This window comes from Cheilinus undulatus, linkage group 7 (assembly GCF_018320785.1).
Source record: "Cheilinus undulatus linkage group 7, ASM1832078v1, whole genome shotgun sequence".
NCBI classification, from domain to species: domain Eukaryota; kingdom Metazoa; phylum Chordata; class Actinopteri; order Labriformes; family Labridae; genus Cheilinus; species Cheilinus undulatus.
The window spans coordinates 47,320,688-47,347,398 of NC_054871.1; the positions used below are offsets into that span (position 1 = coordinate 47,320,688).

Below are 26,711 nucleotides of genomic sequence, written 5' to 3' on the forward strand. Positions count from 1 at the left end.
AATGATACAGGGGTAACTCCAGGATCATTACCAAGTCATTACAGAGAAACAGACCCTCTGAAGGATTACTAATGGTCTACTTCTCTGTTATTAGACCCACCCGGTTTGATATAGGCTTCTTCCTGGCACTCTGTGAGGAGGCTACATGTATGGAAGCCCTTTAGAGCCAGTAAAAAAAACAGGAGGAGGAAGAACAGGAAGCTCAGCATCAAAGTAAAAATCTAAGTATTAGCTCAAAATTATGAGATAAAAAGTCAGAGATATGAAACAAAAAGCTACTATAATGAGATAGGAAATGTAAAGCGTGAGACAAAAGGTCAAAATTCTGACCTAAAACTATTTTCTTTTCATATTATAAGTTCATTATTTGAGAAGAAACTCAGCGTTATAAGAACAACAGTCCAAATTATGAGACAAATATTCTATGTTATAAGACAGTAGGTCATAAATATGAATGAATTATGAATGGATGAATTTTAGCAGTTTTCACTTTTTTTTAACTTCTTTCTTATACTTTCACTTTTTTTGCACTGTGTTCCACAGTAAACACTAACATGTTGTCATAATCATTACTTTAATCCAGGGATGCACAATATTATCAGCCAGATTATGTTATCAGCAGATATTAGCAGAAAAAGCAAAATATCGGTATCAGCGGATATCAAAATTTTGAGGCTGGACCAATGGATCTAAAGAAGTTGAGATCTTTTTCTTTATTCATTCTCATTCTTTTAACTTCAAGTGTGTTTTAATAAACAAAAGTTTGTTTCTTTTTTCATCCTCAAACCTAAAATTGCGTTCAAAGGACTGAATTTTTGGTTATATATTAAAACATATATAAATATCGGTATCGGCTAAAATCAATCTGTAAATATCGGCATATTGGATATTGGCAAAAATCAAATTTTGTGCATCCCTGCCTTAATCTCTTGATTTGGACTTTACATCTTATAATTATAATTTCAACATTATAATTTTTTGGTTTTTTAATCCAGATTCAATCTTGCATTTATGCCTTCGATCAAATACTCTGATTTTGTGTCTCATGATAATGACTTGTTGTCTTGGATTTTTTCCACATTTTTAACTTTTATCTCTTAATTTTGACCTGAAAATGCTTTATTATGACCTAGTTTTATTACCTTAACTTTAAGTTACATAATTACACATTTCGATCTCAACATTTCAGAACTATCACTACTTATCTCATAATTTTGACTATTAAACTCATAACTAAAAGTAATGATTACATTAGTTCGACATAACTTAAAATTCTGACTGACTTCAATAACATAACTGAAACCAAGTACCTTACATTTTCACTTTTTATCGCATTATGCTCCACGGTAAACCCCAACATGTCCTCAAAATCATGAATTTAACCTCTTGATTTGGACTCTGCATCTTATAATTATGACTTCGGCATTATAATTGTTTTTCTAAATCTTTTAATTAGGGCTTTGTTAGTTGTTTTACTTGACTCTTATTATTTGGAGAATATATCTTACAATTATGACTTTGATTTCATAATTTAGAGATTCTATCTTGCATTTATGCCTTCAATCTTATCCTTGTCATAATTTTTAACTTTTATTTCTTAATTTTGACCTGAAAATGCTTTATTATGACCTAGTTGTTATCATCTTAACTTTAAGTGACATAATCATAATTTCAGAACAATCACTAGTTATCTTATAATTTTGACTATTTAACTTATAACTAAGTAATGATTAAATTAGTTTGACATAACTTCAAATTCCGACTTTTATTACATAGTTGAAACTAAGCACCTTAAATTTGACTTTTCAACCCACAATATTTTGATCTCATGATTTTGACCTTTAAACAAAAAATTCTGACTTATTATTACTTAGTATTTCACAGTTTCGACTTTTCATATCATTATTTCTACTTTCTATTCAACACTATGCCGTACTTACTCGTATGTCTGACTTTTTATCTTATTATTATAAACCTATTTCTTTCTCCATCATATGTTAACTGTTTTTATTCCAATTATTTATGGCTTTCATATTTTTCCCTTTCAAAGTGGCTTAAATGGGCCTCCACAGCGTAGGCCTACTGCACTTTATGAATAATGAAAAAATGACGTAAACAATGCGGTCCTCTTTGCAGCTCGAGCTCTGGGCTGGAGGAGGCGGGCGCAGAGAGGCGTGATGCGGCGGTGACGTCGGTTCAGTCGGGGATCTTTAATCCTCTGCCGCAGCAGCACAGCCGGTAACCAGAGGAGGGGGTAGCACGGTCGGACAGGAATGGACCGCACAGGCCAGGCTAGCCTACTGTAAGGCCGAAATATCAGCTCGGTGTTCGGATAGATGAAAATATCACCGAGGAAAAGAGAGATTAGGAGCAGAGCGAGCCGTCTCTGCGCACAGGCCAGACCCCCTCCTCTCTGCCGCTGCCTGGAGCCTTTTCACTCACTCGTGACGAAACGGTGGTTCAATATATTTTCAATTCAATGTAGTGACTTTATTTAAAAGCAGGATTTGGTTTCCTTGATCCAGTCGACGGATTCAACGCCTCGGTCAGCCGGTTACCTTCGCCCTGGTTCGCCCTTCAGCAGCGTCGCCGCGTCCTGTCAGCTGCTGCGCATCAGCAAAACATGCAGGATGAGCCTGTGGGGGTGACAACCACGCAATTACCCCCGTCAACCGACGAAAAGGACAGCAACAGCAGCACGGTCAGCAAATCCGGAAACCAGCCCAGCCAACGCGACAGGCAGAGCTGCCAGCTGAGCTCATTCAGTCCGGATTATAAGCAGAACCAGGAGGCTGCCTTCACCGAATTCAACCCACAGCCTTTCTGTGACCTTCAGCACAGCCGACAAATACATCAGCAGTCCAGTCAGCACACTGAGTTTAGCCCCTGTGAGTCGCCCCCACCCCAGGGACTCTCCAGTCACCTGGCCGACCCCCGCGGCTCTCCATCGGAGGAGGCTGAAGCTGATGCTGCGTCGCCATCGCCCTCTTCCGTAAACCCACACAGGCTCCAGACCAGCGGTGGAAAGTAACTAACTACATTTACTCACGTTACTATAACTGGGTAGCCTTTTTATGTATTTGTGCTTTTGTGACTAATTTTTTAAAACAGGGGCGAACCTAGAGGGATTGAATATAACCCCCTATGCTGAAATATTTTCCATGTATAACATATATGATAATCGTTTTGATTATATTTACTCAACAAAGAGGCAGTAGGAAGGACTCTTTGCGTCATCAGCTGTCACTACGACACGCACGGGTTGAAAGTCACCATTTAACACGGTCACCGTTTAAACCATAGCCGCTACTGGAACGGTGTTTAGCTAGCTGGCGTTCATTCCCCTCGCTATCAGAGATGTTAATGTTGAATAACGTATCAAAGTACATGATATAGTTTATGAAAATGCCTCTGGTTGTTTAGATATCTACATGCTCGGTTATTAAATTGTCATTATGTGCTCAGCACAGAGAAACTAGCTAACCAATGCTGAGTTTGTTAGCATCTAGTAAGCCAGAGTTAGTAGCTGTCAGAAATCCAAATTTTTCTGACTGAGTTAATAAAAAATGGAAATGTGTTAGAATATAATGATATACAGTGCTTAACAAATGTATTAGACCACCCTAACCCTAACCAAGGTAAGGTTTATGCCACAGCTGCCCTAAGTTAGCAGCATTGGTAATTACCAAAATCATTTTTTATGTCTCTGCAATGGTTAATACACCAATATGTAGAAGCTGTTTAACCCAAATGATATTTTTAATGCTTAAATATAATTATTATTGTTATCTATTAATTTTCAAATTTACTGATTTATAAAGAAACTGAAAAAATAGTAAAGCACATTAATATTTCTTAAATAATATGTCAAATGATAATTATTTACTTGCATTCCTGAACAGAAAAAAATAGTTTTAGTGGTTGATTGTTATGCTTGATTCATTTCTAACTTCTCAGAAAAGCCCAGTGAGCCGGCTCAAATTTGGGTGAACTCAGTTTGAAATTCCTCATTCCTGTTCAGAATGGTAAAACGTGGAGAGCTCACTGAAAGTGAAAGAGTCCACATTAAAGCACTTCATGATGCTTGATGGTCTTTGAGACAAATATGACAGGTGGTCTTATAAATTTGTTAAGCACTTTATAGTATATAGGTATATAAAACGTGCATTTATATAGAAGGAATAAGCCAAGTACTTGAGAGGGTCTTACATTGCGTTTCATGGAAACGGGGTTCATACCTTGTCTTTTGACTTCCGGTGGCTGCAGTAGTAACGATCTTAATAGGCACTGGATGCTTTGTAAGTTAGGCATTATTAGACGTGACTTTGTATAGAATTGTAGGAAAACAGCCCTAAATAGTATCTAATTAGAAAAAAAGTATCTATTGATATCCATTTATGTTGAGGGCGACATTGGATTTTTTATCATTGCAACCACATCTGTTCATAGACTGCTTAAAAGATACAAAGCATAGCTTATTTTTCTATATAAACATAATTACCAGTCTTTGTTCTGGCTTAGCGTAGCTCCAGAGGGCCAAAACCTGCAGTCAAGATGGCCGACATGGGCGTCGCTATACATCCAATCCATGCCGGAAGTCGCAAGCGGAAGTTTCTTCTTCATGTTGGACTCAGCTGCCAGTGTTTGTCAGTCTTTCTGGCACCTAAGCCAAACCCTTGGTGCTGGATCTCAAATATATCACCTTCCCCACTGCCTTACCCTGAACCTAACCACTTGGGTTTTAATGCCTAAGCCTAACCTTAGACGTACGGACTTACGGTTGAGACTTCCGGTATGGATTGGATGTATGTCGGCCATCTTGTCTGCATCAAGGTACTCTTGTGCAAAACTTACCTATGTCAGGCAGAATTTCAAAATAAAAGCCCTCGAGGCAGTGGCAGAAGTTTAAGGCGCCATATGCTCTTGATCAGAAAATGACATTAAAGAACCATGAATTTGAGAGAGTCCCTTGCCACAACAAGAACTGAACTTTTGAAATGTAGACTTTCCCCTCTGTCTTTTGGATAAAAATGTAGCTTCAGAGATTTTAAGTTTCTGTGCTTTTTGACAGCAAAGATCATTGAAATAATGGGAATTGTATCATATTGAAATGCATGGTATTAAGACTAAAGAGAAATTTGAAAACTTGAATTTTACAGAAACATTGCCAATGTTTTTTGGAGAGTTTGCAAATTTTTGTAACAGAAAACAAAAACTTGTGCAATATTAGGCATCTAGAAATACAATTTTTGTAGGCCTGGTATCAAACAGGTTTCATTATGGTTTAATTTTTGCAAGGATTACATCGTAGTTTATAATCCTCATACTGTGACAACCATCTGTTATTTCCTGAAGGAAAAATGTTGAAATGTCATGAATCACTATTTGCCTATTTAGCCTCAAAAATTAAATTAGGTCTAAAATTTCTTGTTGCCCAACCCCAGTAACTACTCAGTTCTGAATATTTTGATTAAACTTCAAATGAATTACTTTCTACTTTTACTTTTGTAGACTTTAAGACTAGTTATACCTCTGCTCCAGTAAATTATAATTAATGTAGCTGAACTTTACTTGAGTATAATATTCTCTTGCTCTTTCCACCCAGGCTCCAGATGGACTCCCCCATCGCCCACCATATCAACGGCAATGGCAGCAGCACCGGCAACATGTTGTCCGGAGGTCTCGGCGCCGCCTTCCCCAACCTCCCCACCCAGGAGCTACAGAGCAGCAGTGTAGGCGGCTCTTCCTCTCCGTCCCTCCCTGGATTTGGCACCCCCTGGTCCGTCCAGACCAGCTCCTCACCCCCTCCCACACCCATAAATCCCATTCACGCCAACACCATCAACCAGCTGCCCAACACAGACTCTGAGAACAGCTTTTACCCAGGTATTCCCTCCTCCATCAACCCGGCCTTCTTCCAGAGTTTCTCCCCGGTGTCTGCTAATCCGTGTGCTGGGATTAACGTGCAGGGCTTCAGTGCTCCTTTTTCGCCTCAGATCAACGTCCCTCAGCAGCCACAGAGCCGTAGGTCCCCGGTCAGTCCACAGATGCACCCTCAGCAGGGAGCCTTCCTGCAGCAGAGGAACAACTACAACCAACATCAGGTGAGCTGCTGCTGCAGGCATGGGTGGTTTTCACATTAGGCAAAGGATCAGCATGGGGCCTCATGCTCCAAGGGGCATCACAGGTGTGAATCAAACATGAGGTAAACATCTAAATTGCAATAACTTTATTGTTATTGCAATATGAGCTTATGCAGTAAACACATTACAAAAGACAGATTTTATCTCATTGAAAAAGACCGATAATTTTTATGCAAACAACCAATGTCTACATTTTACACACTATCACACCATTTTTCATGCATGTAGTTGAAACTCAAGATAGCTACCAACTGTAATAGTTGACAATTTATTGGTTAAAAAGGTGTTTTTTTGGTTTTGGATTCTTAATATTTATTTATTACACTTCATAGTGTGATCACAATATTGAAATATAGTATTGTGCATCACATATTTTTCATTAGGAGTGGAATTTGAGTCTAAAATATTTGAATTATGATTAAAAGAATCCCATTTCATCGACTTGGAATGCATTTTTCCATATAATACACATAACAGAAAAAGGGAATATTGTAATTGTCATTTTTTCCAAGTTTGTCTAACCTTATTTTAACCTTGATTATTGATCTGAATGATGAGGTTCCACGAGTGAAAACATTAAATCAAAATAGATTCTGATTGACAAGAGAGGCCCCAGGGAAGTCCCCAGGCCCTAACAGTAAGGTTTACATATCGGGCAGATCAGAGTTAAGAAGATCCCTGTAAACATACTGAAGCAATAAAATAGTTGATTTCTGTTAAGGGTTAACCAATATTGATTTTTCAGAGCTGATACCAATGGAGACAGTTCATGAGACTGATGACCCATATTTGAAACTAATATGCATTTGCATTTAAAATTTTGTGGGCGGGACATTAGGGAGACTGTGGAGAGGGAAAGCAGAGCCAGAGAGAACACATGACTTGCAGCTAGGCATGCACAATGTTAGATTTTTTTCTGATTTTTATTTATTTATATTCAGCAAATGTTATCAGCAAAGACAAGCTGATATTCACAGCCAAAATACTGGCAGAAATGTTCACATCTGCCGATACAGATATCATGCCATGCATTGCAGCAGAGCCAAAGTGGTGCACTTTTTAATAAATACATTTTATCAGTGAGCAGCAAAATAGATACATACAGAAAATTGTATATTAAATTGAATATCAGCACCAATAACAGGCGGGGCTGATAATCAGTTGACCCTTATTTATGATGTGGTAAATAAAAATCCATGGTAAGTGGCTGCAGGCCTCGGGACATGTTAAAATGTTTAGATGAGTTGAGTTATAGTTATGATGCTCCTCTGAGCTAGCACTGTTTGGTATTTGGGTATTTATATTTCAGTTTCAGGTATGTCCTATAGTTTCTGGCTTTGGTATATAGAGAGAGATGCTTCAAATTGTGTTATCCACTCGCTTTGATTGCTTTCAGCTGACTACAAAAGGTCCTCATATTAGTCTTTGCCTGGGGTCTCCATATTACTAAAAACGCTCCTGGGTGAGCTGTTCCTGCAGGGCTGCATCACATGAAGCTGACAGGCGGTATCAGCACTTATTGATCCCTCCGTTAGATTGCAAAATGACGGCTCTAGGCAAAACACAGCTCAGTTATTTTTAGATCATCTGAATCAGGTAGGTTTTCATTCACCTCTCATTTACAAGTAAGATGACTGCAGGGGTGCTTTAAGGTCAGGGAGCGTCTGCAAATAGCATCCAGCCTGTAAAGCGTTAAGTGTTTTTCTGCGTGATGTTTCTCAATCTTAGAAAAATAAACAGTCTTTTCTTTATAATCCTTTAGTCATGTGAGGACAGAATCCCTTCGTTTGAGGATAAGATGGGAGGAGGGGTGAATAAGGGAGCGACAGTGAATCTCGCTGTTGTTCTCTCCTGAAGCAGCAGTGGGATGGGGTCACATGACTCCACACCATCCCTGTCTTGTGGTTCAGTCAGTCAGAATGCTAAAGTTTGTCAGGTCTTCTGTCTAAATGGAGGCTTCTGATTTTGGTGAAGTGAGGATGTTATGGCTTTAGGTTTAATGAGTGTATATTAGATTTTTTTTATGTCTGTGTTTGCAGGCTGAGGGCAGTGTTAATTAGATGGGAGAGTTAGCAATCCTAGAGGTGGTTTGGAGAACTACAGCATGAATATCAATATATCAGAATTTCAAAAATTAAAACAAGTCCTACCTGAACTCATTTCAGGACATTCAATTAGTAGAGTATGTTTATCTTATTTAAAGCAATTAAGGCCTTATTTCAGGCGTTTTTTTTTGTCTTGAAATAAGAGATATCTGTACTTGTTGGAAGAATATGGATTAACCAAAGGTATATGTGACATTTTAGATAAGAAAGTAGAAAAGTATTCCTGCTTAGATTTTCAGGCTTGATTATAAGCATGGGCAAGGGGCCATGCAGTAGTCATCATATTAGTCCTACTGGACTTTTAAAATAAACATGTTAGTATGACAAAAGCCATTCTAAATATAAGTCAGACTCATAGACCTAGACAGTGTTAAAGGTTTTTTCAGTCTTGCATGTTCATGCTGTAATTGAAACCAAACTGGCAATGGTGCTCTTCCCATTTTCCACAGGTGCCACACTAGGCTTAACAAAAAGGCTTAAAAATAAGTCAAAGAATATGCACAAATTGCGTAGAGCTTTAAAATCGCTCATGTTTTTGCCATTTGAAAAACCGTTAGCTCCTTGCTAACTGTGCCAGCTGTTTCACAAGGCCGGCATGAACTAGGTCCACTAGTGAGCGTGCGTTTCCACCAGCTGTCAATAAATCGATTCTCCTTTGATGCTTTAATATTTCACCTTGTAAAGCCGATGGATTAGCCAGATTCCATGTCTGTCATCAGGCGGTCCATCTCACAAAGCTTTCAGCTGATATGCTTGTTCCCAGTCAGCGAATGACCGAACGTGGGGTCACTGAGGAAGACATGTCTGTTAACAATAGTGGTAGTTAGGTGATTATAGCAGCAGTCTTATCAAAATTTGACATTTTTTCATCTTAAGAAGAGCAGATTACAACACTGAAAGCTTTTCTTGGTGGAAAATGTGTTTTTCCTTTCTGCTTTGGAGAGAGTTTGATTGACCAACTGGCTCCACTGATTTCTGAAGGATAACTGCTGCTTGTGTATAGAGGTCAGACAATTATAAGCCTGACCAATTATTGAGGCCAATAATGGGCATTTGGCGAGTTATCGGTATCTGTATTTTATTTCACCAATAATTGATAAATTTAACTAATCAAATGTGCACTATTTTGGTTCAACATGTTACGTCTCCGGTCTGGGGAAGCTAACCCTGCAAAGTTGATGGACTGGTCAGACTCCCCATCTGTCATCAGGCGAATCCATCTTGAAAAGCCCCCTCACATTGTTTGTGCCACACCGACACGGTTCTGCTGTCTTCATACACAGCTGCTCTGCCTCCTAGAGTTTCTCTTTGCAAGTGCCTGAATTTATTTCAGAATTATTAAGCTGTAGTTTCATGCATAACACCACTTATGATCTCCTTTTAATAAATGAGAAAATGAAATATTGTTGGGCTCTGTGGCGCAATGGATAGCGCATTGGACTTCTAAGCATGCACTAGAGAAGTGATTCAAAGGTTGTGGGTTCGAGTCCCACCAGAGTCGCTCTTAAAAGGTACAGGCTTTTAGCTGAGACTTAAAGGTGCAGTGTGTAATAGTTAGCCTAGTAGCATTTAGCTGAACAAACTTGGTAAAATAAAGCAAAACATTTCTAAGACGGTCTATCTAAATAAGTGTTTAGTCATCTAAATACAAAAATAGCTATTTTGAAAAAACAACTCAATAAACCTTTAATTCATACATAGGGAGGGTCCCCTCCATAGAGGCCACCATCTTGCATTTTTACATGTTTCCATGGTAACATAGAGGTAAAAAGGAAAAAAGGATAAATAAAGTTATTGTATTGTATTGTATTCACATTACAGATACACATTAAATTTCACTGGTTGCCACAGTTTCCAGCAGAGAAATGCAATCTAGAACCCACTTCTAGATGTTGATATTCAGTTTTACACACTGCACCTTTAACAAAGGCATCTCATCATTCTGGTGCCATTTCAGGCTGGATAACTCAGTGGGTTTCACCCATATGGGAGACTGATGGTTTGAATCCCAGTCAGTACAGAATCCACTTTAGTCCCTTGGGCAGAGACCTTTACTTCTGGAACACCTGTCTACCTGTTAGATGTATGCTGCTTCAGGTTCCGCTTAATAACATTGTGACAATGACGAAGTCAGCAAACACACACTTTTTAACCATCAGTCCCACACACACTGACTATAAATTACATTAAATCATAACCTAATAGTGCAAATAAAAATATGAAAAATGTTTCCGCGCTCTTCATACACATAAGCATGCTCTGCTTTCTACAGTAACTCTTTGCAAGTGCCTGATCTTATATCAGTATTATTTAGCTGTGAATTTCATGCATAATGTAATTTATTATTTCAAATGTGTTCCTCAAAATTCAGTGGTTAGGCTGCAACAGCTGGTCTGCATGAGAAGGGTTGTTATGGATGCGTAACAATCCCATGCGATGTGCATAACATTGCATTTTTTAGGATTGATGTTAGAAATTAAAATTAACTGCATTATCATTGCTGCAGCAATGCAGTACACTTGTGTTTTCCTCCAGAAATCTGTTAATCCTTGTACATTACAGACTTCACTTATCCTGCACCAAACACTGACGTCAGGGGGTAGTTCTTAAATTATCAGAGGTCCACAGGTAATAGCTGTCCCCTGCGACTAGTATTCTGTTTTACACTTAATATTTTTATTTTCAAGGTAGTTATTAAATGTAGATAACAATCACAACTAGGGTAGGATGATTTATGATAATCTAGTTGTGATTTTTTTTTTCCCAATATTGCAATTGCAAATTAATACCTTTAGGGTCCTCATCTTATGAATTTTTAATAAAGGCATGAAATAGATTATTCTATAGTATAACCTAAACATATTAGATAGAATATACTAGGGCAAAACGACTTATAACAAATCTCTTATATCTTATTGTGATTATTTTTGCTCATATTGCAAATTTGATATCAGATGCTATATCGAAGAGCATTATCATTTTATTTCAGTCTCATTTTAAATAAGAAAGTTATATTCATTAGTAAAACAGGGATTTTTATTCTAAAAAAAATTGAATGTTTGCTTAAATGTGCAAATCTCAAATCCCTGCTGCAAAAAAAAGCATGAAACTGGTATTTTGACACATTTCAAGTGAAGAAATATTGTAATTTTTGCAATTTGTAAATTGCAGCAGGACATATTTTGTTTATCTAATTTGCGATTTATTGCCCAGTCCTAATCACAGCTAACTTAACTGGCTAGTCTAAGCCTTTTTTTGTTTGTGACTTGTTTAGTTATTCAATGATCAGAAAAACTGATGGAATGGGTTTCTTTGAACAGAAAAGGGCCTACAAAAGGGTTGGTATCAAGAAAATCAGTTTAAATGCACTTTCATTCACTCCCCTATGCTTTTGATTTTATTCCTTGGAGAAATTTAGTAAAAATGTTAAAATCTACCTGGAGAAACATCGAGTTAAGGGTAACAGAAGCATAAGAAGCTTACATGAAGGTTGAGAAGGTGCTGTAGTCTCGGAGCTTACGTGTCAGTAGCTTCAGGTTTCTCAACTAATTTCCATACAGGGTGTGAATGCAAGTGTGTGTATGTGTGTGTGTGTGTGTGTGTATGTGTGTGACTGGGTGCGCCTTAAAGGCCATCTGTGGTGTCGTTGTTTCACAGACTTTTAACCCTGCAGCTTGATTAGGCATGCTTTGTAATTCAGCGGTTCCAAAAGGAAAGGAGGGCATAAAAATGAAAATATAAACACAAAGTTCACCATTAACTGTGAGGAATCTGAAATCGGAGTAGAAAACAGAGACTAACTTCAGAAAACATACAGTGGAAGACTGAGTAAGAATATGTCCGTTTAACATTTTATTTCTGTGTACTGGTGCTGCGGTGAGTGTGGCATGATCAGTCACCGAGGGAACACAGTCAGATTTTCCTCAGGGAAATTTAAAAAATCAAAAATAATCTTAGTACTCTGAAGCTGCCACTTTGCTTGACAGTGTTTGTGATTGTCTTTGGGGAGCTGAGTTAGGCCAGATGATTTCACAGTGGTGATTCCACAGACATGAGGTCTCACAGAAACTAGCGTGAACCAATGAGACTTCAGGAAAACTAGATCCAAACTGGTCTTGTTTCATTGTCCACCTGGGCTCTGGTCACAGTTGTGTTAGTTTACATGTTTGATATTTAGGATTCAAGATCAGGGAGGCTTTGACCCAATCAGGAGCAGTAAAGTATTCACATTGAAACCACAAGCTTGAGGAGTATTTGGACTATTAACAGGTTATAAGTAGGCCTAGGTGATACATTAATTTTATTGATACTTGTGAAACAATAAAATGTAGATTTCCATTTGAACCTCATCCTCTGCTCTCCTTTGGTTGAGTATGGATGGACTGGTTGTAAATGCTGCATCAGAATGGGAAATATTGTGCTGATTCGTGCCTCAACTTGCTGCATAATCTTAACCCTTGTGCTGTCTTAATTTTCTGTATACTCCACTTGTTCTTGAATGAGTTGAAAATGACTTGTCCTCTCTAAGCTTCTAAAATAAAGCAGATCTAAACCTTTAAATCTACCAGGCATTAAGGAATAACCTCTTATTCATCACAAACTTTGTTAATTTCGGTGTTTTTTCCTTTTTATAGAATAGAAAGACTGCAACTTTTCAGTGGATACTGCTTGGTTTCATTGCAGCACATGTATAAAAGTGTTTTCTTTACTGAATTTAAGGTTTCTTATTATCATTATAGTTGATAAACTAATGCATCATTGAATCATGAGTTTTGTTTGCAAGAGAAGTGTGCATAACCTAAAAAGGAGCAATTTAATGCATTTTAATAAATTTTTTAAAATGCATGTTGGTATTTACTTTACAATACAAGGTTGTGACATGTGGCTCTGTGGCGCAATGGATAGCGCATTGGACTTCTAGGCATGCACAGGGGAAGTAATTCAAAGGTTGTGGGCTCGAGTCCCACCAGAGTCGCTCTTATTTGATAGGTACAGGCTTTCTGCTGACACTTAACTGATCTCATCATTCTGATGCTATTTCAGGCTGAAGAGCTCAGTGGGTTCCAACACTGACTTTGCTATGGGAGATTGACGGGGTTGAATCCTAGTCAGTACAGAATCCAGTTTGGGACCTTTAGATCAGAGCACATCATTTTTGATCTGCAGACGACACAAGGGTTAAGGTTAATGAGACCTTTCTCTAACGTGATTGCTCTTATTCCACCTTTATTGTTGAATAGTTCTGTCATTTATAACAAGCAAGGAGTTATAGAATTAACAGAGATAATATTGAGAATGAAATCAAACATTTCTCATGCTAGTGCCCTTTTAAAGACAATTTTGCAGCTTGCACTTCAACCCCCAAAGCAAGTTTTAATTGACTTTTGCTTAAAGTTATTGATAAAATAAAGAAAGAACTTGGTTTGAGCCATTTCTTTTCCATGTGTACATTTTTAAATCTTTTTTGTTTTGGTCCATGTCTTTCAGCACTAAATGAGAGTACAACAAGCATCAAATCTGCAATTGTTGAAGAGTTTGGCAAATCAGGCCCAAAATCCAGGGCTGAGGTTGTCTCTGCTGTGGTTCCCAGCTGGCTAAGACTCAGGACTGTACTCCTTTTTTGATCAATTGTCCTTAGACAGGACAAAATGTGATAAAACAGAGAGACAGAGGAAAAGAAGCATGCTTTTAATAGTTCTACAGACTTTTAAGCACATTTTTTCCAGTCTCACATTCACTAAAAAAGCTTCCAAAACCCACTTTTGTGTCCCAACCCTCCAAGTTAAGAAAAGGGCTGGGTGATACTTTTAAGCTCAATAGCAATATTGCATATATATCTCGATATGTCTATTATGTTATAAAAACAAAAAATTAGTCAGCTTCAGTCAAATCCACATAAACCAGGTGCAGTCATGTCAGCTGATGCATAAGAACATATCAGTAAGAGAATGGAGAAAATGTAGGTGTTAAGGTAGGAATATGTATAAGTACATTTATGCACCTGAAGATAAATATGAGCATACACTCTTGAGTTTATAATTGGATGTGAAGGTACATGTATGGATGCATGTTTCTATATAATTTATATGGATGCATATAAGAGCATGATGTATGTAGGTGTGTGTGTATGTATTTATGCATGACCTGGAGGGCTTCAGCGATGTGCTGTCCTATGTGATCCTGGGGAAAACAGCTGGTTTGGAGCACTTCATCTCCCTATCCTCCATGAAATGACCTGTCACACTCATATACGGCTCACAGGTCCTGCTAGACCACATGCTGGTGGTCATTAGGGGTGGGAATCACTAGTGGTCCCACGATATGATATTATCATGATACTTAGGTCACGATTCGATATTATTGCAATTTTAAACATTTTGAAATACAGTGTGCATTATGATACCATATATTGCAATATATGGCAGTCTTTACCATTTTTTCAACTGTTAAGCTGATTTAGCATTAGTCTTGCCGTCATGTTTGTCATATTTCCGCAGTATTTTATTTTCATGTAGCACTTCTTGCAACGCTGTGTCATGTCCATCTGATTTGTGCTGTTCTTGCATTTCTAATGTCCTTCACCTGGTGCTGCCATGTTTGTTGTACTAACTTTCTCCTGCTCTATGACGTCACCTCTGCTGACTTCACTAGACAAACAATTGTTCAAGCCATTGATTTTATTTTTCCATTATTATAGACTTCAGTTCGTATTAGCAATTAATTTGAAAAAAAATCGATACTTGGTGGATGAGACAATACGATATGTCACCAGACAAAATATAACAACACTATGCTGTATCAATTTTTTCTCCCACCCCTAGTGGTCCTCATGAAGCAAGTCACATTTGAAGAGCTGTGCAACAAGGCTCTTGCAGACTTTGGCGTCCATTTTTGGCAATAGTCAATCAATCAATCAATCAGTCTTTATTTGTACAGCACTTTTCATACAACACAATGTAGCACAAAGTGCTTTACATACAAAAAGAACACGAAGGAAAGAATACCCGATTCTACCCCACCCCATCCCTGTCCCCTCCACCCCACCCCGAAATCTAAACACAATAGTGGCAAGTTACAAAGTGCATTGAGTAGTCAGATGACTAGAAATGAGCTATACAAGCTCAAATCCATTTACCAAGTCTATTTTATATGAAGAGCAGTGGATTCAGTAAAAGCAGGAATGTGCGCACTGAGAAAATGCCATCTTAAAATTCAGAATGAGGAAACACTGGAGGTTAGGTTAAAATTGAAAACAAAGTAACATAAAATGAAACTTAAGAAATAATAAATTAAAATGAAATGAAAACAGAACAAAAAGATGCTAAAATGAGAGCACCAAAATAGCTCAATAAAACTGTATACAATAAGTCTAATACACATAAAAGAGAATATGGTAGATTATGATACGAGGATAAAATACTAAAAGACAATCCTGACAGTTAAATCTAGAGAGAGATAAATGCTAAAACACTCAAACAAAATTCAGTTAATGATATAAAGTTAAGTTAAAGGCCAGACTAAAAAGGTAGGTCTTGAGTTTGCTTTTAAAAACATCAACACTTGTTGCAGCCCTCTAATTCTTTTGCAAACAAATTGCAACTGCAACTCTGCAACTTGTATCTCAGGTCAATAGCAGGGACTATGTTTTTGGCAATGTGGTAGACCACAGCTAATGTCACGCCACTTTTTACCTTTTAGTCACAGATTAATGACGCCTGCAGCGATGATCGTTTAAGTTTTGTTCAGAGGGAGAGGAGGGGCAGGGTGACGGGGGAAGGGCAGTGACAAGAGAATACGATGATTTGAACTATATTGATAGATAATATCTCATACTGTATCTTGTTGGAAAATATATTTTACATGAAAATATATTTCTGGAAAAAACTTGATATTGTCCAGACCTAGCTGAGAACCACAGGTCTAGAGTGTAGCCAGCCTTAGTAAACTGTATTTTCCATCATAACACCATCCCCCGTTATATAAGGGCTTAGACAGAAAAAAGGAAGAGCGTTTATTTCATTCTTTATTTTGCATAACGTCAAAACGTGGAGAAGGAAGTCAGACACTCAGTTCTGTTTCCATACTTCTGACAAATCAGTCGGCAGAAGAAGATTAAGAGACAAAACTCAGTAAAAAGACCAATCTTTATTTTACTTGGTGCTGTTTCTGTATGCTTGGCCTTATTTTAATAATTTCCTGCGATCTTAAAAGTGTAAAATAAAAAAGAATAAAGCAAATCTTTCTCCTCTTCATCAATAAATGCTCTGGAGCCGTGTGATAACTGCCGGCGGTTCATAGAAAGAAAAAGGGGAATTAAGGTCACATTCAATTTTATGAGAAACAGAAAGTCGATTGTCCTCTGTGTACCATTTTCACGTGAAAGCATGCAAGATTAAGCCTGATGCGATTCAATGTATGATATGCTTAAGAGTGGACACAAGGTCCAGGTAGAGGGACTGTGTGTAACTTACACTGGCGGTGTCGCAGCACACGGGATACTTAGTATTAGTCTTAAAGCCCTAAATCTTCTTATCCACCCCCAGTACAGGAGCAGCTCAAGCTGGGCTGTGTGAGAAAAAGACGGATAGGGTCAAAGGGAAATATTACGATATGTTGATTAGAAAGATACACTGCCTTCTTTTAAGCCTCTGTATTTCCCCACCCTCTGTCCTGTGCAGCCAATGGTGAAGCCGTCTCCGTGGGGCGGTCAGCAGGGGAACGGCTGGGGCACCGGGGGGATGTCCTGGGGCCGGGACCACCGCAGAGGGAGTGGCATGGGAGTACCTGGCTCGGTGAGTCACGTCTCCCCTCTGAAGAAGCCCTTCTCCAGCAACGTCATTGCTCCTCCCAAGTTCCCACGATCGGCTGGATCACTGGGGCCTAAGTCCTGGATCGAGGAGAACATGTTTCGCACGGACAGCAACAGCAACACCTTGTTGCCCCTGCAGGTAAATGTTTTGGGTTGGTTGGTGGAGGATGGTTGGTTTTGTTTGATTGTAAGCATGTACAGTGGGAAAATCAGAGGCATAAGAAGCAGAAACAGAGGCCTAACAATCATGAAAATAAGGCTGAACAAAGGGAGTGATGCATTTTTGAAACTGAAAGGGATTTCTCTCAATCTGCAGAGAAACTAAAAGCAAAGGGTCTTCAGTTTGTAGGGGTAAATTAACATAAAAGTGCATGCCGTGGTTAGCATTTCAAACAGATGGGGGGAGTTTGAGCTGATTTGCTCTGCAGGCTTTACTAAAGGTGTAACAAAGTGGGGGCTGGGCTGCTTTCACTTCAGGAAGAAAACATCTTACAGGTGAGATTCAGCAACCACAACTATCTCACAGAGAAACAGAGGTTTATCTCATTTTACTCGATATAGACTAAATGCGCATGTCCTCTCTGTCTATCAGATGGCTCTATTAGTGCTCAGTAGCATCAGTGGTCATTCCCGGCAGCTCTGGCTCATGCAGTACAGTCTAGACTTTCCCCATTTGGTCGTGACTTTATTGGATCTCTTTGATGCCTTTTGTTTGCTAATGAGTGCAAACAATAAAATCTCTAGGGGTGTCCAAATTTACATCTTTTCTTGCACAAAAACGTAAACATCTCTTTTCATATTGATTTGAAATCTTTTCAGACCTGTAAGCAGCGTGCAACTACCCAGCTGCTTTTAGAGGACCTCATTCTGCATGTGGGGGTGGGTACGATCAATAAGAATGAGCTAGCAAAGCCTTATGTGTTTATTTCATTACAGTCTGGGAAAACCCACTATCTCTGGAGAGCATTAATGACCGCATCAGTGCCTTAGATGTTGACACTATAGCAGTGGTTCTCAACCTTTTCAGCTTGCGACCCCCAAAATAAATAAAGGTGCCAGAGACCGGAGACCCCCACTGTACCTGAAGGTGGATGAACACAGTCCTGCACAATTCAGAGTAGTCATGTGCAGACAAGGCCATCCATGAAGGAGGATAAATGGGAGAGCTTTCTGGTGTTCAGCCAAACTGGTGACCCATGGAGGTCAGGAAAACCATGGTCCATTGTAAAGTTAAGCTGTGATATCCATATTTTATATATTTTAACTGAATAATAATCACTCTTATCAAAGAAAAAAATATCTTTATTTATTCATGTGTGTAGTAAATAGCCTTCTTAAAAATGTAAATCCCTTTTGTCCAAAAAAGAAAATGGTTTAAAAATGGCTGAATAGTGTCAATAATGGCAAAAAAAAATGTTGAAAGAGGTGAAGTTGAATTTTAAAAGTAGCAGAAATGGGTTAGAAGTGGCAAAAATGGGCATAAATAATGGTAAAAGAAAGTTAAATGTGGCTGAAATGGGTTTGAATAGGCAAATATTGATGGAAATCTGGTGAAATTGGATGAGAAATTGATATAAAAAAGGCTTAACTGAGAAAGAAATAATAGGCAGGTATTGGCAGAAATTGGTTAAACCACCAAAATTGGGCATATCAAATAGTGTAATTTGGTTAAAAAGGGAAAATGGTTATAAAAGTGGTAAAAATGGGTTAATAGTGACAATAATGGTTTAATGGAGGCAACATTAACCTTAAGTAGCAAAAACAGGCAGAAAAAAGTGGTGGAAAGAGTTTAAAACTGACAAAAAAAGGTATTAAATGGCAAAAATGTGTCAAAAATTTGTAGGGGAAAATTATGAAAGGGGTAAAGAAATTTGACAAAATTGGTGTAAAGTGGCAATGGTGTGATTTTAAAAATATTCTTAGTTTTTTTAGGGAATCTAGAGACCCCCTCTCAGTGTCTTGCAACCCCCAAGAGGGTCCAGACCCCAAGGTTGAGAACCACTGCACTTTAAGAACCAAAACAAGGCATGCTGAACTCGTTTATGAGCCTCAAAATCAAATTTAAAACATACCATGTTACACATTGGTAAAAGCAAGTATGAAAACAGCACAAACTGGTAGGTCAGATTGTACCAAATGATCCAGTCTTCATCAGCAACTGCAAAAAGAAATCAATATGTTAGAGATGAGGATAGTTTGAACAATGCTTACAACAGTGGGCAATGCAGCTAACCAAGATGTGCACAGACTTAGAAACAAGAAAGAAGCCTGAATGACTCTAAATAGAGAGAAATAAACACAGGAAGGCTGTGATTTGTCTCTCTTTGTGTGGCGGCAGACAGGACATAGCTTTAAATAATGACTCAAATTCCCTAAGCATAAACTTTTATGGATAAATATGAGTATTTTGAAGAGTTTTTGTCTCAGAGGGATGGGAGAACAAGTTTGTGCCTTAAAAACCCTTAAACCAGGTATACACTGCGATTTCAAGCCCACCATATGATGGTCGAGGCAGAATGGCGAATCGTACTGTGTGACTGAACGATGCACGACCATCGCGCACGATTTATGTGCTCTCACTGTACGAGTGAATTTGTGATGGACTGTAACAGAAATCCGTGCAGTTTCCTTTGTTAAAAAAAGTTTTACACACTGAGGGTGAAGTGTTGCCAGTCATCTTCTCTCTTTCTCTCCCGCTACCTCTCTATCCCACACACACAAACAGCATCACCATCTGTATCAGCTGCAGGTTCACAGGTAGGAATATTTCCTGCTTGTTTATTTCCTTTAGTGGGGTTGGGGAAGGGGCATAAGAAGGTCATTCCAGCTGTAGTCATGGTAATTTAGGATGTTTTCTGACCGTTTACAAAGGAAAACAATCCCTAAAAGTTTCTTATTCTGCTCATGTTTCTGCTCTCACTGTGAACTGTCTGGGGTCATACGACCAAAATATTAAACATGCCAGAAATCCAGTAGAGAGCAGGTCGTTGGGTCGTAGTCGGGCCATGGTCGGCCCTGGACACAGCACGACACACGACACCTGATCCGACTGAGAGTTGGCCCAACTTAAAAGTGAGTCAGGTGACTCAAAATTTGTGACTGAATTGGAGGACAATTGCACAGTGTACACCCGGCATTAGTTATTAATATTCACTGTGTTTAACACATAATAATCTTTGAGTTTTCATTTGTTCTTTGTAGTCGCACAACTTTTTTAGAATTTAAGTGACATTAAGGCAGCACACATATTCTTAAAGCTCAGGTTGTCCCGAAGAAACAGGTGTTAAGAGTTTGACAGTGCACCACAGGGTTGATATTTTACAAGCTTTTTAAGATAAAAAGTCCAGGCGAGACATAATAGTTCAAAAATAGTTTAGGGCCCAGAGGGTCAAATTAAGACTAGTCACTAAACACAAGTATGGCCGAAATGTAACTACATTTGTAATCATTAGTCAAGAATCATCACTAGAAAGTACACAGACCACAGGCCTAGTGACCTGTCTGCTGGGTTTCATCGGATAACTTTCCATTTACCACTGATGATAGAATCTGTGGTCGAGCACGGTGCAGCATGCAGGACAGGAGCTGGTCATTCACAGTTATCTTTGTTTCATGAGCATGGAAAGCTGAAATCAAAAGTGAAACTGAAACACCACTACTTCCTTTTAGATAAGGACCTAAATTATCAAACCAGAGTATTTCACTCATCTGGCTCTTATTAAAAGGCCTTAAACTACAAACATAGTTAACTAATGCCAGTGTTTGCTTATAATAAATAACCATATTCATCATTGGAATAAATAGAGCACTTTATTGGCTTCTCATGGAAAACATTTTCCTCAGTGTGACTCACTCAGGTTGAAATGATATACTGGTGTCACCACATGGTTTTACTGTTACTATGAGCTCAGATTATTAGTGATATCAGTGCCAAGAAGTCTAGCTCTTCCTATTCCAGGAAACAGGCCCGACTCTGTGGATTGTTAATTTCCATAAACAGCATAGGACCAAGAATTTTTCAGATTCCTGCTCTTTTCCTTCCTTCCTTTCTGTTTAATGTTCAGCAGTCGCAGACACATCTCTGCTGCGTCATGTGTTTCACATCACACTGGCGTGGACGGAGGCAGAGAGAGGAGAGGGGGTAGGTCCACGCTGCTCGCTAGCCTGCGTGGTTACTCGGAGTTTCCTGGCATTATAAACGTCAGTCATTTCAGCGGTATTGGACAGTGTCATCCAGTGACAATAAGAGACGGTATTGATCCTCCTCTGTGGGTCTGTGCTTCCAAAACTGTTGCTAGAATAGAAATTGTGCTGCTGGTATGTGGTGTAGTGCTGGGTTACTTTGGCTTCCTAGGATCATAAAAACTAGATAATCAAGATTAAATGATTGCTGCGCTGCAAGCTGTGCCAGGTTCTGTCATGTGTACATTTTGGCCACAAAATCACTACCATAAAACATTACTTTATATATGATTTAAACTTGTTATAATACCTCTACTCCTGCTCTGACCAGGGCCAGGGACATTATATTTTCAGTTTCTCTGTCTTCTTGTTTGGCCAGACAATTCTTGTGAACACAGTGGCCCTCATTTTAAATGTGCATATACCAAAAATTTGGATGTATGTTTAATTCCCACACACAGATCGGCATTATTATAAATCTGAGCATGGGTGTACGATACTCCCAAATCCCACACCAGGTCTCGGCATGCGTACACTAGTTTTCCACTCAGAGTGGACTTACTTTGTAGCTTAAATCAATATCATAGGAAATTTAAACTGAAAAGCAGATGGATTTGACAGACTTTATGTATGCCATCAGGTAGATGGATCTTGCAATGCTAGGACCATCAGCATCATTTTAGTAGAACAAGACCTGTAGCTACAGGCAGGGTTTGGTTGTACTGGAAGCTGACATAGCAATGGCTTCTATTTGGGTCGCGGCTACCTTGATGTAGCTTAAATATAGTGGCAGTTTGAATAGAACTGGACCACATTTTTGTATGAAATAAAGAACAAAGAGCCACATTGAAAGATTTTTATGACATCTCTCGACTTGCTCAGGGATGAGTTTGCGATGGTTATAGGTGAGGTTAAGTTGTATCACAAGCCGGCGTATACGATGGCTGCTTTCGCTGTAGTTATTGACTGGGATGTAGCTGTAGAAAAGCAGCAGTTTATCACTAGAACTGCTCTATATACCTAAAACAGCCAGCAGGTATAACTGACCTGTTATTTGAGTGCACTGATCTTCATAAAGAGAGAAGAATAGGAACGGCTCACTACAGAAAGAGAACTCGACCGCTGTTGGATGATGAGCCGTCCTATCCAAAACCATCTTAGGACTGATCACTCAAACCTGAAACTCTCGCCATCGGATTCTTCTTCACTCATATCATTAGGCATCTATCAGCATTTTACTTAAACCAATACCCTTTTCTGTCCCACGATACGATATTATAATGATACTTGGGTCATGATTTGATATTATTGCAATTTTAAACATTTTGCAATACAGTGAGTATTGCGATAACATATTTTGTGATATATTGCGATCTATACCATTTTTCTTGCTGTTTAGCTGATTTAGCATTAGCCTTGCTCTCATGTTTGCCGTGTTTCCGTAGTATTATATTTTCATTTAGCACTCCTTGCAAAGCTCATGTGTCATGTCCATCTAATTCGTGCCCTGCTTGCATTCCTAATGTCATTCCCCTGGTGCTGCCATGTTTGCTGCATTAACTTTCTCCTGCTGTATGACCATCACCTCTGCTGACTAGACTAGACAAGCAATTGTCCAAGCAATTGATTTTATTTTTCCATTATCATAGACTTCACAACATATTAGAGATTAATTTGAAAAAAATCGATACTTGGTGGACGATACGATATGATATACCACCAGAGAAAATATCACGATACCATGCTGCATCGATTTTTTTCTCCCACCCCTAGTATACATGTGGTAGGTGTGTCTATGATTTGTGATGTAGCAGTGCAGCAAGAGAAGGCGTTTCCATGACAGTGTCTATTACTTATCTGCTGGAGTGATAAAAGAGGAAAAATCAATGGTTTACTATGGGGTACATTTTACCTGTATGGCGGTTGTAGGTATATGTGGACATTTGTACAATTTGAATTTATGCAAACTCTATAACTCTACAATAAACTTTTAGGAAAGTCAAAGACTGACAGACTAAAAAATGTTATTAACATGAAGTTAGATACAGCTGAAGAGCAATCTTTCAGGTAAATGGGTTTGATGCAGGGGGTGTTCCAGTGAGAAATTAGGCAGGCTGACAACTTCCACCCAACAAAACATGCTAAGCCTAAACGGAACCTTCTGTCATTGTTAACCATCCTATACTGTGTTTATTTGTCAGGGTTTTTTTTTTTGTTTGATTACTTTCAATTGTTGTTTGTGTTTACTCATTATCATTATGGCATCCAAACATACTAAAATGATGTTGCAAAGCTGGGTTAATAGCACTTTTGGACATCACAACTGTGTGCCGCAATGTATGTTTTCAGCTAAATTTAACTGTGTTCTCAGTTAACTTCTGCAAACAGCAGGTAAACCGCGACGGATCTGCTGTCACACACTCTTCTCCTCTGTGTTCAATCTCCCGACCTGTAGTTTGGGAGCAGCCTATTTTAGAGCCTATTTTACCCAATGGCTGTTCTAGTCTTAATCAGACCTCGCCCATATTTCTGTATTATATCAGAAGCAAAGAGCTACACTGAAAGCTTCTTTTGGTGGAGTTGTTTTTGCATGTCTCTACAAGGTTTCAGCATGAATTTTATCCACCAACAAGCTTCAAATTTCATTAACTACAGCAGCGTTAGCCTGTAAACTTAAACTTGTAAAGTGCTGTTCTAGTCGTCTAACTACTCAAAGCAGTTTTACATCACAAGTCAACCCTGCCCATTCACACCCATTCACTCAACATTCACACATTTAAGGCCGAGGTCGCTGGGGGGAATTGGCCCTCAGTATTAGCTTATTCCATTCATATGCACCCTTACACATTTGCACACCACTGGCAGGGCTGTAGGAGCAAATTGAGGTTAATTGTCTTTTCCAAGGACACATTGACATGCAGCCAGAGTTGAGGATCAAATCCACGACGTTCCAATCTGGAGGCTACCTCTTTTTTTTTTGTTGCTCTGATCCTCTCGCCATGAATGTGACAGACAGCACGTTTGTCAAATTACCTTCTGAGAATCTTTAGAAAAGCCTGCCCTTTCTGAACACTTTCTATCAGAGCTTTCCCAAATGAGTGTGAAGTATATTCATGCATCGGATCTGTGAAAAAGTATATCTTGTGTGTCAGGTTAATGATAGGATACTATAATCAGGATGTTCAACACTATATTTCCTGTAGTTTGACACATTCAAAAGAGCAGAAAACAAGATACTGATCTCAGGATTGGACTGATATCATACTTTTGACTCCCAGCTGTAGGTGTAAGTTAGACCTGTGGCTGCTTATGTTCATGGAGTGAGAAAACACTGGGCATCAGTGGCAAAACAATATCAGACGGAGAACTAATTTTGGACGTGCATATAAATATTGTCTTCCTCTAAAAAAGGAAGGCAAGGAAGTCAAAATGTAAAAAGCTTGAAGATATAAATACCAGAAAACCCAGAAAAGTAAGCCAGTCTGGGAGCTTAATACAAGGAGACAGCTTGCAAAACTTAAGCTAAAAGGATGACAGAAAGTATTTCCAACACTAGTCTGAAACAAAAGTAGCTATTGTGACCTGAATATTTAGAGTACATTAAAGCTCAAACTGTACAACAAACCAGAGAGTTTCCGTGATGCTCAAGGCTGCAGCTCATGCAGCAATTAATGCTTCTATCACAATTCATGCAGCCTGAAGCAGAGGTTTTTTAAAGTGTGACTACCTCTGAAAGAAAGCTTGTCTGTGATTCTCTCAGTTGTAATTTTAGTCGTAGGAGCTGGGAGCTGAAGTTGCTCCTGTGCGTGCTCCATCTGCACACTGTGGATGGGGTTAGAGTCAGAGACCGGGCATAGCCGGCCATCCTGATGAGCTTATTGATCCTGTTGGCGGCCGCTGCTCTCACCCTGCTGCCCCGACACACATTCACAGACAATACAACTCTTCATTATCCTTTTTATAGAGCAGGTTTACTCAACAAAGAATTGGCATTAACATCGCCATTATGTTGATTTGACTCTTACTGCTAGTCTGTAGGTATGGGCGAACGAACCAATAAATATTTAAAGAGCGCCTTTAAAACGGGGGTAATAAAACTGGAGAATCAAATAAAACAGGCAAATTAAAACAACTGCAAATACTGCATCATAAAAGAGTCTGCAAACAGGAAAGAAAGCTCAATGCTGTGTGTTTGTTATAGACATTGTTGGGTAAACACATTTAACTGTCATTTAAAAACACTCTCACAGTTTTCATCGCGTACAGCCTTGAGAAACGAGTTCACCGAGTTTGGATGTAGGATTATACAACAGCAAAGAATAGGCCATGTAGGTTGCTCCCGTTAAACCATTAAGCGCCTTGTAAATTAGCACAATAATCCTGCCAATAAAGCCTTGAATTGTGAATTGTGTAATGTGAAGTTTGAAATCGAATCTTAAAAAGCCCTGGGAGTCAGTGCTTGTTATGAAATGGATTGATATGATCCTCTTTTACACATGAATTAAACTTCTGAACGTGTCCCAATTTTACCTGGAAGAGGATCATGTGAAAGCAACAAATATCCAAATTTGTTGACCCAGACTTTGACTGGTCTACAACCTGTCAGCCCTTCTGATATGAAGTAAATTTAACATGAACACAGCAGAGTACTGATGTCCAGATTTATAAAACTGTTGATAAATGTCACTGCTTCAGTCTCTGTTTTGGTTGGCTCAGGTTCATGTTTTCTCTTTCTTTTGTCATGCTGATGACTCTGTCTAAATGTTGTGATATCAGTGCAAAACCATTCACCATTAGGGCAGAGCAAGACTGTCAGGACTGGGACCAAAAGTTCTAGCTAGACCCTACCTGAGCCCATGCATGTTCTTTCTAAGCTCAGCCTGTCCCATCAGGTCCAAATCCAAGATGTTTTTCTAATAAGTTGGCCTTTATTTTAAAGTTTAAAATACAATTTTGAGTTGATTTAAGGGCAGAACTCTGTTCAGATGAGATTGAGTGCAGCAGAAGCATGTATTTTAGATATGGCCTTTATTATAGTCTATGATAAATGGAGCAGTGAGGATGAGGAGCAGACGCACAGACATGACTGAATGCACAGAGCTTTTTTATCAGTCTGTTAATAGAGAACACAGCCTGCTCTGCTCTTCAGCCACTTCATCAATAAACTGAGTTGCATTACAGCTGAAAATCAGTAAAAAAAAATGTTTTTTTCCTCCACCTTTGCATAATTGCTTGCTGCACTCCCTCATTCACCCCCTACTGCTCTATTTCATCATGTGCTTGTGGAGTGGATCCAGGCCCCCCATAAAGGGTGAAGCTGGCCCTGGTTTATGGGGGAGATGAGAACTTTCTGGGACCCATGAAGAGGTCAGCAAAATCATGGTCCATTGTAAAGTTAATCTGTGATGACTATATTTTATACTGATTTATTCCATGAGGATAGGAATGTCAGACTTGAAAGCTGAGCCATGA

The 26,711-nt window shown here is 38.9% G+C and overlaps 1 protein-coding gene and 2 non-coding genes across 6 annotated transcripts in view; all 3 read left to right on the plus strand.

Moving 5' to 3' along the window:
• Window positions 1-2,244: 2,244 nt before the first annotated feature.
• Window positions 2,245-26,711, plus strand: part of cpeb2 (cytoplasmic polyadenylation element binding protein 2) — a 51,840-nt gene continuing 27,373 nt past the window's right edge. For all 4 annotated transcript variants that reach the window (XM_041790805.1, XM_041790806.1, XM_041790807.1 and 1 more), the window contains exons 1-3: window positions 2,245-3,027; window positions 5,606-6,104; window positions 16,927-17,196. In XM_041790805.1, coding sequence (XP_041646739.1) covers window positions 2,624-3,027; window positions 5,606-6,104; window positions 16,927-17,196 — 1,173 coding nt within the window. In that variant the 5' untranslated portion in view covers window positions 2,245-2,623. The remainder of the gene's footprint in view (window positions 3,028-5,605; window positions 6,105-16,926; window positions 17,197-26,711) is intronic.
• On the plus strand, window positions 9,658-9,749 carry trnar-ucu. The gene is given in 2 exon segments: window positions 9,658-9,694; window positions 9,714-9,749. It is a non-coding gene; the product is annotated as a tRNA-Arg (tRNA).
• On the plus strand, window positions 13,132-13,223 carry trnar-ucu. Its single transcript is given in 2 exon segments — window positions 13,132-13,168; window positions 13,188-13,223. It is a non-coding gene; the product is annotated as a tRNA-Arg (tRNA).